The sequence below is a fragment of the Mesoplodon bidens genome, assembly GCF_964165515.1.
Source record: "Mesoplodon bidens genome assembly, chromosome: 5".
NCBI lineage: Eukaryota > Metazoa > Chordata > Mammalia > Artiodactyla > Ziphiidae > Mesoplodon > Mesoplodon bidens.
The window spans coordinates 105126717-105140323 of NC_138161.1; the positions used below are offsets into that span (position 1 = coordinate 105126717).

The window sequence follows — 13607 nt, forward strand, 5'->3', positions numbered from 1 at the left end:
CTATCAGAAACTAACATCTTACTCGAGGCTTGTGTCTGGGTGGTTTCTCTGTCCGCAGGAAGTAAATCATTATATGACCACAAAGATTTGTATTCTTATTGCTGACCTAGATGCATGAGAAACAAAATCTAGAATATCAGGTAAGAAACACTGCCTTGGCACAAAAATATGTATGTGTTTGTTTCAAGGAAGTAGAAGCTCATTAATAAACTTCCCAACTAGGTGTGAACTACCAAGTATTACTCATGGCCTTGTGAGTGACAGGACTGGCTATTCTGCTACTAGTTCCCATAACAGCTGAAGCTAAAAGCACAATTCCCACCTACCAGAACAAATCAAAACACAAAGTAAAGGTCACTGAGATTATTTGGAGATGCACTGTAACATTCAAGGGCAGTAGTATGTAAAGAGGTGACTCTGATTTGGAGACAGACTTACTTCGGAGTAAAAAAGCAATACTTGTTTGGGTTATAGTTGAGTGAGAACAAAATATACTTTCCGAAGGTGATTTTTATTTTGAAATGTTTTGCGTTTATTCTTTAATATTTGCTGAACACCTACAATGTCCCAGCCATGGTTCCAGATATGATACTCAACACTAAACAGATATCATCTCTCATAATTGTTTAGCAGAGAAGACGAACATTAAAAGGTACTTATACAGATAATTAATTTTCAATTATAATTATGTGATACAAAGGGGAAAGTTACTGTGCCCTGACCATGTGAAACAAAGAATACCTATCTGGGTCCTCCAGGAAGGCTTTGACTTGGAAATGACATTGAAGCTAAAACTGAAAGATGAGTTGGGAAACAGCCTGCAGGTGCAAAAGACTTGAGGACTGAAAAAGTTTGCCTTTGAAAAACTGAAGGAATGCTATCCTTTAGTGAGCAAAGAGGACGGTTTCAAATAGTATGGTGTAGGGCAGTTTAGAGATTTGAGGCTTGTGTTCTAAGAGATTAGAAACCTGCTCAATGTGTTCAAGCATGAGGGTGACATGATCAGATCTTCAGGGAGTTTCTGGTGCTAGGTCCAAGGAGCTGGGTCTCCAAAAGAATGGCTAAAGTTTTATATCCTGTCTTTAATGAGTGGAAAATATTTTCTTTAGATATAAAATAAGTACACTTTCATTGAGTGTAACTCATTTATCTTTTTCTTTTGAATTTTATTTTATTTTTTTAATACAGCAGGTTCTTATTAGTTATCCATTTTATACATATTAGTGTATATATGTCAATCCCAATCTCCCAATTCATCACACCACCACCAACACACACCACCCCACACACACACTCCGCCCGCTTTCTCCCCTTGGTGTTCATACATTTGTTCTCTACATCTATGTCTCTATTTCTACCTTGCACACCGGTTCATCTTTACCATTTTTCTAGATTCCACATATATGCATTAACATACGATAATTGTTTTTCTCTTTCTGAATTACTTCACTCTATATGACAGTCTCTAGGTCCATCCACATCTCTACAAATGACCCAATTTCATTCCTTTTTATGGCTGAGTTATATTCCATTGTATATATGTACCACTTCTTCTTTATCCATTCGTCTGCTGATGGACACTTAGGTTGCTTCCATGTCCTGGTTATTATAAATAGTGTCACAATGAACATTGGGGTGCATGTGTTTTTTGAATTATGGTTTTCTCTGGGTATATGCACAGTAGTGGAATTGCTGGGTCATATGGTAATTCTAGTTTTAGTCTTTTAAGGAACCTGCATACTGTTCTCCATAGTGGCTGTATCAATTTACATTCCCACCAACAGAGCAAGAGGGTTCCCTTTTCTCCACACCCTCTCCAGCATTTATTGTTTGTAGACTTTTTGATGATGACCATTCTGACAGGTGTGAGGTGATACCTCACTGTAGTTTTGATTTGCATTTCTCTAATAATTAGTGATGTTGAGCAGCTTTTCATGTGCCTCTTGGCCATCTGTATGTCCTCTTTGGAGAAATGTCTATTGAGGTCTTCTGCCTATTTTTTGATTTGGTTGTTTGTTTCTTTGCTGTTGAGCTGCATGAGCTGTTTATATATTTTGGAGATTAAACCTTTGTCTGTTGATTCTCTTGCAAATATTTTCTCCCATTGTGAGGGTTGTCTTTTCATCTTGTTTATAGTTTCCTTTGCTGTGCAAAAGCTTTTAAGTTTCATTAGGTCCCATTTGTTTATTTTTATTTTTATTTCCATTACTCTAGGAGGTGGGTCAAAAAAGATCTTGCTGTGATTTATGTCAAAGAGAGTTCTTCCTATGTTTTCCTCTAAGAGTTTTATAGCGTCCCGTCTTACATTTAATTCTTTAATCCATTTTGAGTTTATTTTTGTGTATGGTGTTTGGGAGTGTTGTAATTTCATTCTTTTACATGTAGCTGTCCAGTTTCCCATCACCAGTTATTGAAGAGGCTGTCTTTTCTCCACTGTATATCCTTGCCTCCTTTGTCATAGATTAGTTGACCATACGTGCGTGGGTTTATCTCTGGGAATGTAACTCTTACATAAATATTCCAAGCAGAAATCTGAGTGACTCCAAGTGAAGGATACTTAAGAAAGTGGGTAAATCTCCAGACAGATTTACTGGTTTCACATCTGAGCTCTGTCACTTACTACCCTGAGCACTTAATCTTGTGGAGCTTCAGTTTCCTCATCTGTAAAATATGTATAAAACACAGGCTAATAATTCCACTTAACTCATGAGAATTAAATGAGTAAATATGTGCAAAGCACTTAAGCACTATGAGGAACATAGTAAGGCTCAGAGAGAACTTAGTGGTAGTAGCAGAGGAGGAGGTGAGATAGTAGTAGTAGTAATAGCTAAGATTCTTCTCCCAGAGGATTAAAATGTAGATGCTAAATAGGGTTCAGACTTTTTTAATCTTGATTGTCACCATTATTTTATTGAAATTGACATGTCTTCAGTTTCATATCACGGTGAGCAAAACTACCTCCTGTGATAAAACATTAATCACATTTAATCACCCCAGTGTTTTAAGTCATAATTTCTGATATAGTTTAGACAGATACATTATCAAAGTTATGTTTAAATATTTTAAACTCACTTTAAAAACCAGCAAAGCATTATTGATGAGTTCTAAATTTACCATGGTATGCTTTCCATATAGATGGTATAACCCATCACTAAAGATCTCCATTACTGTGTACTTTCTTCTCTTAGCATTACCATATCTGCTTAAAAAACTATTAAGACAGGGATTGTTATAGATTGAAACTTTCCTCAAACACATTTTTGACCCAACTTTAATAAATAACTCCTGGTTCACTTTAAAGAGACTGAAACTCTGTATACATTTCCCTATTATTTTGATCAAGAATTACTGAATATTAAAATTATACCTTTCTGCTAAGCCCAATGCTTCCTTGGTATGTAATGGTGATGTCAGGTTTTTTTTTAGAATTGAGATGTTCTTGATTATAATTTTATTTATTTGTCATTATTACTGAAAGGGAGTACTTAATGAAATCATAGAATTTAAAGTTTATTTTTCCTTAATTGAGCTCTACACAGTGTAATTTAGCTAAATTTGGATTGAGTTCTAGCTTCTCTACGTTTCACACTTCCTAACTTTTCAAGTAGTATGGCTAATATTTGTTGACACTGTTGTCTACCTGATTAGCCAACTTTGTATTTATTTGTCTCACCTGCCCTTCTCATCCTTGGCTGGAGCTTTTAGGGAGCTCTCTCTTAAATTATGGAATCTTGGACCTCAGAGGAATCTTGACACTTTGTGTCAGAGCATAACACATTCTAGTAAGCTCTTTGCAGGCTGTTTTTCTAGGTTTGTGGGTTTTAATGCTTTATTTTTACATTTTGTTCGTTATAAGGTATGAGTATATTTTACCTCCACTCACTTTCTAGGATCATTTGGAAGACAAAAGAAGTGAAATATTTTATATCTAACAAAACCTGGTTTTGAGAAAAACGTGATGCTAAATACATTCTTAAGGTGAAAAGATGGTGCTTTAATTTAACATTAGAATACAAATATCTTCTTGACCTCAAATGAAGCACATTCAATCAATTGTGTTTAGCATAAAACAAACCATCATTCTTTGAGGTGAGGCAGGTGGTAGAAGACTAAAAAATGACAAACATTTCTCCCTCAGGCAGTGCTTGTTTAAAAGTCACTATTCTGCCAATATTTGGGGATAAAAATGTAGTACTGTCTGCTAGAGCATAATCCAATGGAGGCTTTGCAAAGCCAGGGTCATGAAGAAAGCTGTTTTCTTTTCCCAGGAGGGGCTTTAGAGTGTTCAGAAAGCTCTTCCATGAAGGCTGAGGTGAAAGGTTATATTAGCTGAGGAAACTATATATGCTGCCTGAAATAATTTGGATTTGTAAGTTTGGTCTGGCAAATCTGTATGAAGAAAAAAAAGTTATTTCATTTTTTGAAAGCAATCTCATGACATTATTTTTACATGGTATTGTAGATGAGAATGGTCATCCCTAGAAAAATGTTAGAACTGGTGCACCATTTATGTTTGATCATCAGATTCAATCTCCTCAATTTTATACAGATTTTACTTTATAGGAAACTAAGGTCCAGGTTGTTTAAGTACGTTGTCCAGGGGTAGATGGCAAATTAGTGGCAGTGTTGGGCCTTAAACCCCATGTTACCCAAGTCTAAGTTCAGAGTTCTTCTGCATTACTAGAGTCCATTCACGAATAAAAGGAGCACTGAAGAATGTTTAATTCCCTAGCCTCCTCTAACAGTCAGTCAAGGACTATAAATATAATTTTTTTTCAAATGAAATTTGGGCAAGTTATTGTTTCCTGTGACAAGGATCCATTTGAATTGAGGTAAATAAATTGATTATATGTTTCCAAAGTAACCTCTCCTATGCCTGATATGGTCTGCATTCCCATTTTTTATTAATCTCTTGCCATATATTATTGACTATCGTTACCACAAATTTAGCTATTACAGATAGTAATATCTAGGAAAGGCGAGAAAAAGAACTTATAAAATTTCTCTTACACAGATACATTGGAGGAGAGAGATTTTCAGAAATGCAAATTATATCTATGTGTCTGTTTCATTGCACTGGTCATATGACTTGATTGGAATTCTTTTTTGATGTTAAATTATTTTACAGAAAAGTAATTACAGAGTCAACTTTAAGTAGGTATAAACCCAGGTTTATATTCAATATGAATTCAATATTAAGTTTTGTTTGCAGTGATATATACTGATATACATTATTGCTGAGGTGATGAGAAGAAAATTCAGGCCCACAATATATTCAGAATTTAAGATCATTAAACAATGTAATCCAGGAAGAAAAACAAAATGAAACTAAAGGAACTGCGTTTATATAGTACGCTTTTAAAATAACGACCAGTCAGGAGAAATCTCTATTCTTTATTGCCATTTTAATTCTAATCATCAAAACTGAAGAAATAAATCAGTCTGTAGATGACTATGGGTATGCGAAAGAACTTACTTACGGGAGGAGAAAAACAAACAACAAGGAAACCCTCTTTCTATATTTGGGAATGGTAGTTATACTTGCTCTTTCCTAATGGTGAAAGCAGGCAGTTTGAGATTCAGCCCCTGGGTATCCCTACACTTGCCATACCAGCTCTATGTTTTAGAACACCCCCCCAGGGTGTTCTGTGATTACCCGGAGTATATGAAGTTTCTGTGACCAAGGCGTGTTTTATCCTTTCTGTGGGCAGATCAGCTAGTTTGTGGTGAAGCTGAATACATTTCAGCTACAGATGTTGGTAATTTTCTAGAGTCCAGGCAGTGTCTTCTATTTCAAAGTTATTTTATAGGAAATGAAACATCTGTTCGAATTCAAAGGAAATCCACTGTTTTACTTTATCAGGCTTATAATGGATATCAGGGAAATCGTGTTCATTTTCACCTTTTATATGTTGTGGAGAAAAAACTGTCTCCTCTTTCAGACGTGATAAGGTAGATATACAACACTGTTCATTCATTCACTGAGTCCCTATAGAGTATGTTAAGGTTATTCGAACATCAAGATACCTTGTTATTACAAAGGGATAATCTACTTCCTATTACATTTCAAATGTTCTAATAGATTTTGTTGCATAAGAAACACATGGGACACAGAGGACCCCACAGAGTTCTTCTCAGGGCACTTTTTGGTACTCATACGAGTGTCATGTTCTAACTTCGGAGACTATTTTACTTGTCATCATAAATAGGCATCCCAGTAGCATTCCAGCATAACACAAATTTCTCCCTTCTGTGTTTATGGAATTACTGAAGTAAACAAAGAGTACAGGTACTGCTTCCTTCATCCCACCAACTTCACTTTGGTGGAAAAGAAGAAATAAATATTATTCACATTAACCTGGCACAGAGCTAGCTTCATAGGCTGCAAAGTGTGCAGTCATGAAAGGGTCCTGTGCTTTGTTTAATGTTCTGCTGTCACCATTATGAAACTTAGTAATTTATGAACAAGAGGCCCTGTGTTTTCATTTTGCAATGGGCGCTGTGAATTATTTTGCTGGTCCTACCAACCTAATACTTGTTCTTCTTGGCTATGCTGGTCTGCCCTCTGCCTCTAATTGTACTTTGTCAACATGTCCACTCTCTTCAAATCTAAGAAATAAGCAAATAAGAAACTTTTTTGGTCGTTGTCAACTAAATGTTTTTAAAATTAACTTCAAAAGTACTAATTCCTATGGCAGGTTTATGATATAAATTTTTAATAAGGCCATGGAAAGTTTGCAAGTAGATTTCTAATCATACAATTCTTACTTTGGTGGGTTTGTTGCTGTGTGTTTCAGGCTAGTTAATTCAAAGTTAGTGTTGGTTGTATGCTTTTTTTTTAAAAGACAATTGAGTATACTTCTTAGCTTTTGTTTCTTTAAAGTAAAATTTGAGGAAAGCTTAAAATGAAATATTTTTTTTGCATTTTTATCTTGAATAGTCAGCAGCTCTTTGCCCAAACCTGAGAAATCTAGTTTTACATTATATAAATTGAGGCGTCAGCACTGGAAGCAAATCCTATTGTGAAGTAAAATATTTCACCCTAACTTTTTGGGATTAAAAATTATGGCATGTAAAAGCATAGCCATCAACACCTATTAATGGCTTTAAATAGAGTTTCTGCTTCTTTGGTGCCACCCAATATGTTCAGTCTCACTGCTGTCCCAGGGACATCGTCTTTGTACCCCTGAGGTAAATGGAGTTTCCATTTCTCTTATGTCCTTCAAGAAGCACTGAGTGTTTACTCACTGGCTTTTAAAGCTGGGTCCCCAAACTTTTCTCTTTACATTTATTGGGAAAAAAAATTCAAAGGGCCATGTTTCTTTGTTCTCCTCCAAGCGCACAATTAGCTGAAGTTCCATTCTGTGTAGCTAGAAGGAGGAGGAAAGGGTTGGCCCAACAGGCTTTTTACTGCCTGTGAGAAAGTGCTTGGTGAATTTCTTTGTCCCTTTTGTCAGGGGCGGCTACCTCCCTAATTGTACAGCTCTAGGGAAGCACGCGCCTCTGGGAGCATTATCTGATTCCTACAGGACGCTCAGGAGTGCTTTGTATACTGACCCTTAACTTGAACACAAATAATAATTTCAATCCCCTTTCTAGGCTGTTGCCGCAGGCTTGGACACCTAAGAGCTTTCATTCAGCCAGGGGTGTGGACGCCTTCGTCCGGGCCTCAGGTTTTAGTTTTCTCTCTCACAGCTGTCTCACCTGCAGTTTGCCTCACCTGTCAAGAGGGGAAGCTAAAGATGGAGGACAGGCCTAGGAGCTGTGGAAGTCAGAGGGGAGGGAAGGCGAGACTAACAGCTGCTCTTGTCAGCAGGGGGATAAGTGTAAAGAGATTAATAGTTATTTGAAGAGCAAATGGGGACATGGCATCTGGCAGTGGAATGCGAATGCATACGTGTAATGGAATGGGCATGCAACCGTTAACATTTAGACAGATGCTCTCTGGACTGAATGGAATGGCAGAGTCCTTTCTCCTCCCCGTGTGAAATACTTAAAGTTTAGTAAAATCATTTTCTTACACTTAAAGTTGAATTAAAATTGTTTTCAAGCATCCATTTCTTTGTGAGTTTGTTCTTCTCTGTAGTTTGACTTAATCTGGGACTCTGTTATATTTCAGTTGAAGAGCCAGACTCCTCATTTCCTTTATAAAATATGTACCCACAGGACTGCCTTCTTTTTGCTTTTGATTTGTTTTCCAGTTGCTAACTTGAAGAAACAGTGAGGTTTCCACGTGTCAGAAGATTTCACAAAGGGAAAATGGTACACAGGCTGGTGGCCCCTTCTGGAAATGTGTCCAATTTGACTCAGGAATGACTTGAATTACCTTATCAGGCTGACGGGTGTGATGGTGTTGGCAGGGCCCTGGACTTGGAATCGGAAGATTTGGTTTCAAAATCCCTACTCTTTGCTTATTAGCTGATGCTTGAGCAAATCACTTCCCCTCTCTGATAGTAATACAGTAAAGATTTTTTGCCGATGAAATGAGAAGTTAAATCATTCTTCCCATAAACATCTTATTGAATACCTACTTGGTGCTGGTTTTCCTAGAAGAAATAAACCACCTGGCAGAGAAGCTATATGAGTTAATGGACTTCTGAATTTTTTCAAACATAGAATTTTAATCATAACTAGATGATATTTCTCTTACACATGTTCTACTTTAGAAAATAGTAAACTGCCACACAGAAAATGAAAAAACAGATGAAAAATTAGGCTGTTTAGATGGTCTGCTAGCATGTAACCTTTTAAAATATATAGTTGCCTCTCCCTATCCCTGCTACTCATTTCCCTCCAGTCTTCAGGAATCCAGTCCCTGGGGGCAAGTCGGTACCCTGAGAGAGAATTTAGAATGATGACTAAAAGGAAATTTGGAGGACAACTGATTTTTCTCAGTAAACAATTTGATGCTTAAGTCTCCTCTAGAACATATCTATCCAGTGGTCTTTTTCATTCTGAATACCAGGACAGAAGAAGAAGAAGAAGAAAAAAATAGCAGTCAGTATTCATTTATTTTAAAGAATTCATAAGCAGCTACACAGCACTGGCACTTCTTGCCCAGTTTGGGAATGAGCACATAATCCACTTTCAAATGCTCTCGGGGAGACCGCAGTCTCCAAAGGTTGCCCGTGAAGCTGTGTGAACTGTGCAGGTCATTACAAAACATACACACGCCTGGGGTTTCTCTTGGTGTTTTCGAGCTATGCATGACAAATCGGTCATTTTCCCTTGAGTGCGAAGTGTTGCAGACGTGAGGTGGAACTCTGTAGAAGGCACTCACCAAATGATACCTTTTTGGCAGCAAGGATCTGAAGCTTAAATGGCTAATGTGGGGGGTTTCTGGGTGTCCCGCAGCCACAGTACACGAACCTGGGGCTCCTGAACAGCATGGACCAGCAGATCCAGAACGGCTCCTCGTCCACCAGTCCCTACAACACAGACCACGCGCAGAATAGCGTCACGGCGCCCTCGCCCTACGCACAGCCCAGCTCCACCTTCGACGCCCTCTCGCCTTCGCCCGCCATCCCCTCCAACACCGACTACCCGGGCCCACACAGCTTTGACGTGTCCTTCCAGCAGTCCAGCACCGCCAAGTCCGCCACCTGGACGGTAAGAGAACCGGGCGCCCATGTGTCTTTGAACCTGATCCCCAAGTACAAGGGTCTTCTCCATCACCCCTCCCCCCTCACCCCCGGCTCTCTCCCCCATCAAAGCTTAGAGCTCCATATTGAATGGTGCAAAATTTCTCCCTGTCCTCTAAGGACATTTTGGTTTGGAATATTCAACACTGACCCAGAGAGAGAGAAAGTGCCATTTAGCAGGAACAGCCCTGACCTGGGAACCAAACTCCTGTGTTCTGGCTGGCTCCTAGCAATTTCAGTGGATACGTTCTAGCCTGCCTCACGCTGTTGGGAGGTCCTTTGTGTGAAAGACTTTTTTTGGAAAAACATAAAGCATTACGCCAATGGAAAATACCGTAATCGTAGGATATGTGTTTGCAGTCTGCAGAATGTAGGCGTTACCAGTCTCATTATTTTGAAAAAAATAAATGTCCCAGTAAGGTGCGATTTAAACAAAAAAAAGAATAAAATCACAAACACAGTGTAAAAAGAAATTAAGATCTCATCTATTAAGGAAGGGTTAAATTTGTGCATGTGGGTTCTATAACATGATTCATAATTTATTGATACATATATATCTATTACATGTAGAAGCAAGTTTCCCTCCCCAAATCCTCCTAAACTACACATTAGGGGCCTAAATTAGCTTCAAAGAGATTCTGATGAAAAATGTTGAAAAAATCTTATATATAACTTTTCTAAGAAAACATGGAAATACTTTTATAAATTAAAAAAGCTACAAGAATGTTGATTCTATTTCAGAGTTTATTTTATTATAACATGAATAAATCTTAAATATAAGGGAGGAAACCTATAAGACTGGTTTTAACTGGTTGATCAAGGAATGCCCAAGACCAAAGTGACACACATTTTGTCAAAGAATTTAATGTTTACCGAGATTATAGAAATGCTTCCAAACATCATCGTCTTGTTGAGAAGTAGCTTTCAAATTGTTTTAACAGATTTTTCCCTCTTTGGCAAATAGTTTTCTTTAGAAATAATTTCTCTTTGTATGTTACAGTATCCAGGCTTTTCTCCAGTTGTACAGAGTTTATAAAATAATCTGCATTAGTAACACTAAATTCCAACATAATTTCACACATGTCCCCTCATTTTGACCTCACTTTTTTGTGAGCTAGGTAGGGCACATTTCACAACTCCCACTTTACTAGTGAGGAGAGCTGAAAGAACATGGGGATTCAGTGGCATCCCTAAAGTTACAGAGACTTTTGTGTAGCTGGTCCTATTTCTGATTCTACTACACTCCTCCCACTAGATTATGTCCTTTCTTTTTCTTTTCACCATTTCACATCAGGATGTCCCATAATTGTCTAAAAATTTATCTTAGCGCTTTTCTTTCATGGTTTGAGAAGCGGTTCTGTCATGGTTCGTATTTCAACCATAAAGTAGAAGTGTTAGCTTAAAACTTGATCTCTCTTCCATGTGCTTTTTTTAATCAATCGTGTCATACTATTTAGTCTCTTTTATATTAATAATTGTGGAGGTGGACACTCCAGGTGAGTAAACTTAGAGTAAACTTAAAGATATATTGGTTGATTGATCTAAGTAATATCTTGCTGAAGAACCACTAAAATAACCATTTTATAAATGGAGCACTGATGTGTTTTTGAATAGGGGTCACACCAATTTGATGTTTACAATCACTGAACTTCAAAGCTAACAGTTTTTCATCTGACATTTGCAGAGCTCTACTATATTAAGAGAGCACATCTGAGGGACATTGGGCATGTTGGGGCCACTAAATGAAGAATCAATGCCCTCCTACAATGGCTTAAGAACCTTGGGGATGGAGCATGATGGAACATCAATCTTTCCTCCTCCCCCCTCCCTCCCCACCTCCTCATACAGAAGTCTTAATGCTTTTTTTTCAGTTTTAGTGCAATTTTGAACCATCTTCCATCAAATCCCCCCTCTCAGAGAGGTACACTGTCTCAAAAAAAGAAAGGTTGGGGATACCTACATGAGTGGTAGGTTAAAAGTAAAGAAAATGGGGCTTCCCTGCTGGCACAGTGGTTAGGAATCCGCCTGCCAGTGCAGGGGACATGGTTCAAGCCCTGGTCCAGGAAGATCCCACATGCTGCAGGGCAACTAAGCCCGTGTGCCACAACTACTGAGCCTGTGATCTAGGGCCCTCGAGCCACAGCTACTGAGCCCACGAGCCACAACTGCTGAGCCTGTATGCCACAACTACTGAAGCCTGTGCCTAGAGCCCATTCTCCACAACAAGAGAAGCCACCAAAATGAGAAGCCCGTGCACCACAACGAAGAGTAGCCCCCGCTTGCCACAACTAGAGAAAGCCAGCACGAAGCAACAAAGACCCAACACAGCCAAAAATAAATAAATAAATAAATAAATAAATAAATAAATAAATAATTTAATTTTTTTAAAAGTAAAGAAAATGTTTTGTAGAGTACCCTAGTAAAATTTCCTTACATGTGACAGCAATGGTATCAGGACCCTGAAAAAGGGGTAGGCACTGTGGTGATGGGAAAGAGCATATCTTGGGAGCCAGGAAACCTGGATTCTCACTGTGATCATCCTCATGACCTTAGCCAAGTCACTTCATCTTTCTAGAATTCAGTCTGTGCCTCTGATGAGGATGAATGGGGTGAAAGCTACTTCTTTTCCTTAAGATGAGATAGTATTATTAATCAACATAGTTTTTAGAAGAACTTAGCTTCTAATCAGTTCATTTGCCTGCCATTAATAAGTGACCTTGGTTAAGCTGGTTTTCCTTTCTTAGGTTTCTGTTCAGTTGTCTACACTGTATGCTATAGATATTACAGAATAAAATGATTGAATTAGATGTCCATTCCATCCTACTAGTGTATCACATGGTATTTATATTTTTATTCATGTTCTTTCTTGTTTGCAATTAGACTTATTTTAGGCCCAGCTACATTTTGTCTAAATCCAGCACATTTGAACATTTGTTTGAGTAACTCCTGAGATCACCTAAAAATATGTAAATTCTTAACCATGGACACCAGTGTCTTATACATAGCAGCACCTAACTCTTTGAGCCAAATTATATATCCTCACACTTATACACAGATCTCACATTTTTAAGTATTCTCTCCTGCGACTTGGAGCCTCAGAACCAAGGCTGTTACCCCTTTTTAGAAATGAGGAAACTTCGAGAAGTAAAGGTTACATGGCTGATCACCAGTCAGGTAAATAGAGGAACCCAGGCCTCCCTCCCTCCCAGTTCAAGTCTCTCCACCATCTTATCTAGACTATCTTTCTCTTGATTGACAGAAGGAGATACAGACACTCGCAGGCCCTGTGTAGTATGGAGTGAAGCCACCTGACAAAGGACATTTTTTATGCTACATTATACAACACCCATTTCTTAGGCATCTGTGCATTTTAAAGCAATCTTTCAAAATAAAAACACTATATTTTCAAAACTGCCCACAAACTGGAAGCAGCAAAAGCAGCTGTCATTAAGAAACGTCACATGTACCTCATAGTCTTCTGGTAATTCTTTAGTAAGAACTTTGTTAGTACCATTTTATCACTTGTCATCCTTTTGTATTGTTTTCTCTTATTTTTTTATTTTTATTTTTATTTTGTTTCCGGTATGCCGGCCTCTCACTGTTGTGGCCTCTCCCGTTGCGGAGCACAGGCTCTGGACATGCAGGCTCAGCGGCCATGGCTCACAGGCCCAGCCACTCCGTGACATGTGGGATCTTCCCTGACCGGGGCACGAACCCGTGTCCCCTGCATTGGCAGGCGGACTCTCAACCACTGTGCCACCAGGGAAGCCCTGTTTTCTCTTTTAATTTCAGGTTTTACTAAGAGTCACTGCTAAAATATAATTAATATATTTAAAGTATATACAAATATTTCCTTTGCTTTCTCTGTTTCCAATAACGAATGTGTGCTCCCAGTTCCATAAAAATATGGTATCTATTTTAAAATTCTTCCAATGAAATAAAGTGAAGAGCAATGACATTCTTCCA

The 13607-nt window shown here is 38.2% G+C and overlaps 1 protein-coding gene across 10 annotated transcripts in view; it reads left to right on the forward strand.

Moving 5' to 3' along the window:
* Window positions 1–13607, forward strand: part of TP63 (tumor protein p63) — a gene marked incomplete at both ends in the record, with an annotated part of 242353 nt that overhangs the window by 155312 nt on the left and 73434 nt on the right. For 9 of the 10 annotated variants that reach the window (XM_081234847.1, XM_081234845.1, XM_081234848.1 and 6 more), the window contains one exon: window positions 9355–9609. The exons of the other annotated variant lie outside the window; for it this stretch is intronic. In XM_081234847.1, coding sequence (XP_081090973.1) covers window positions 9355–9609 — 255 coding nt within the window. The remainder of the gene's footprint in view (window positions 1–9354; window positions 9610–13607) is intronic. 10 annotated transcript variants of the gene reach the window in all.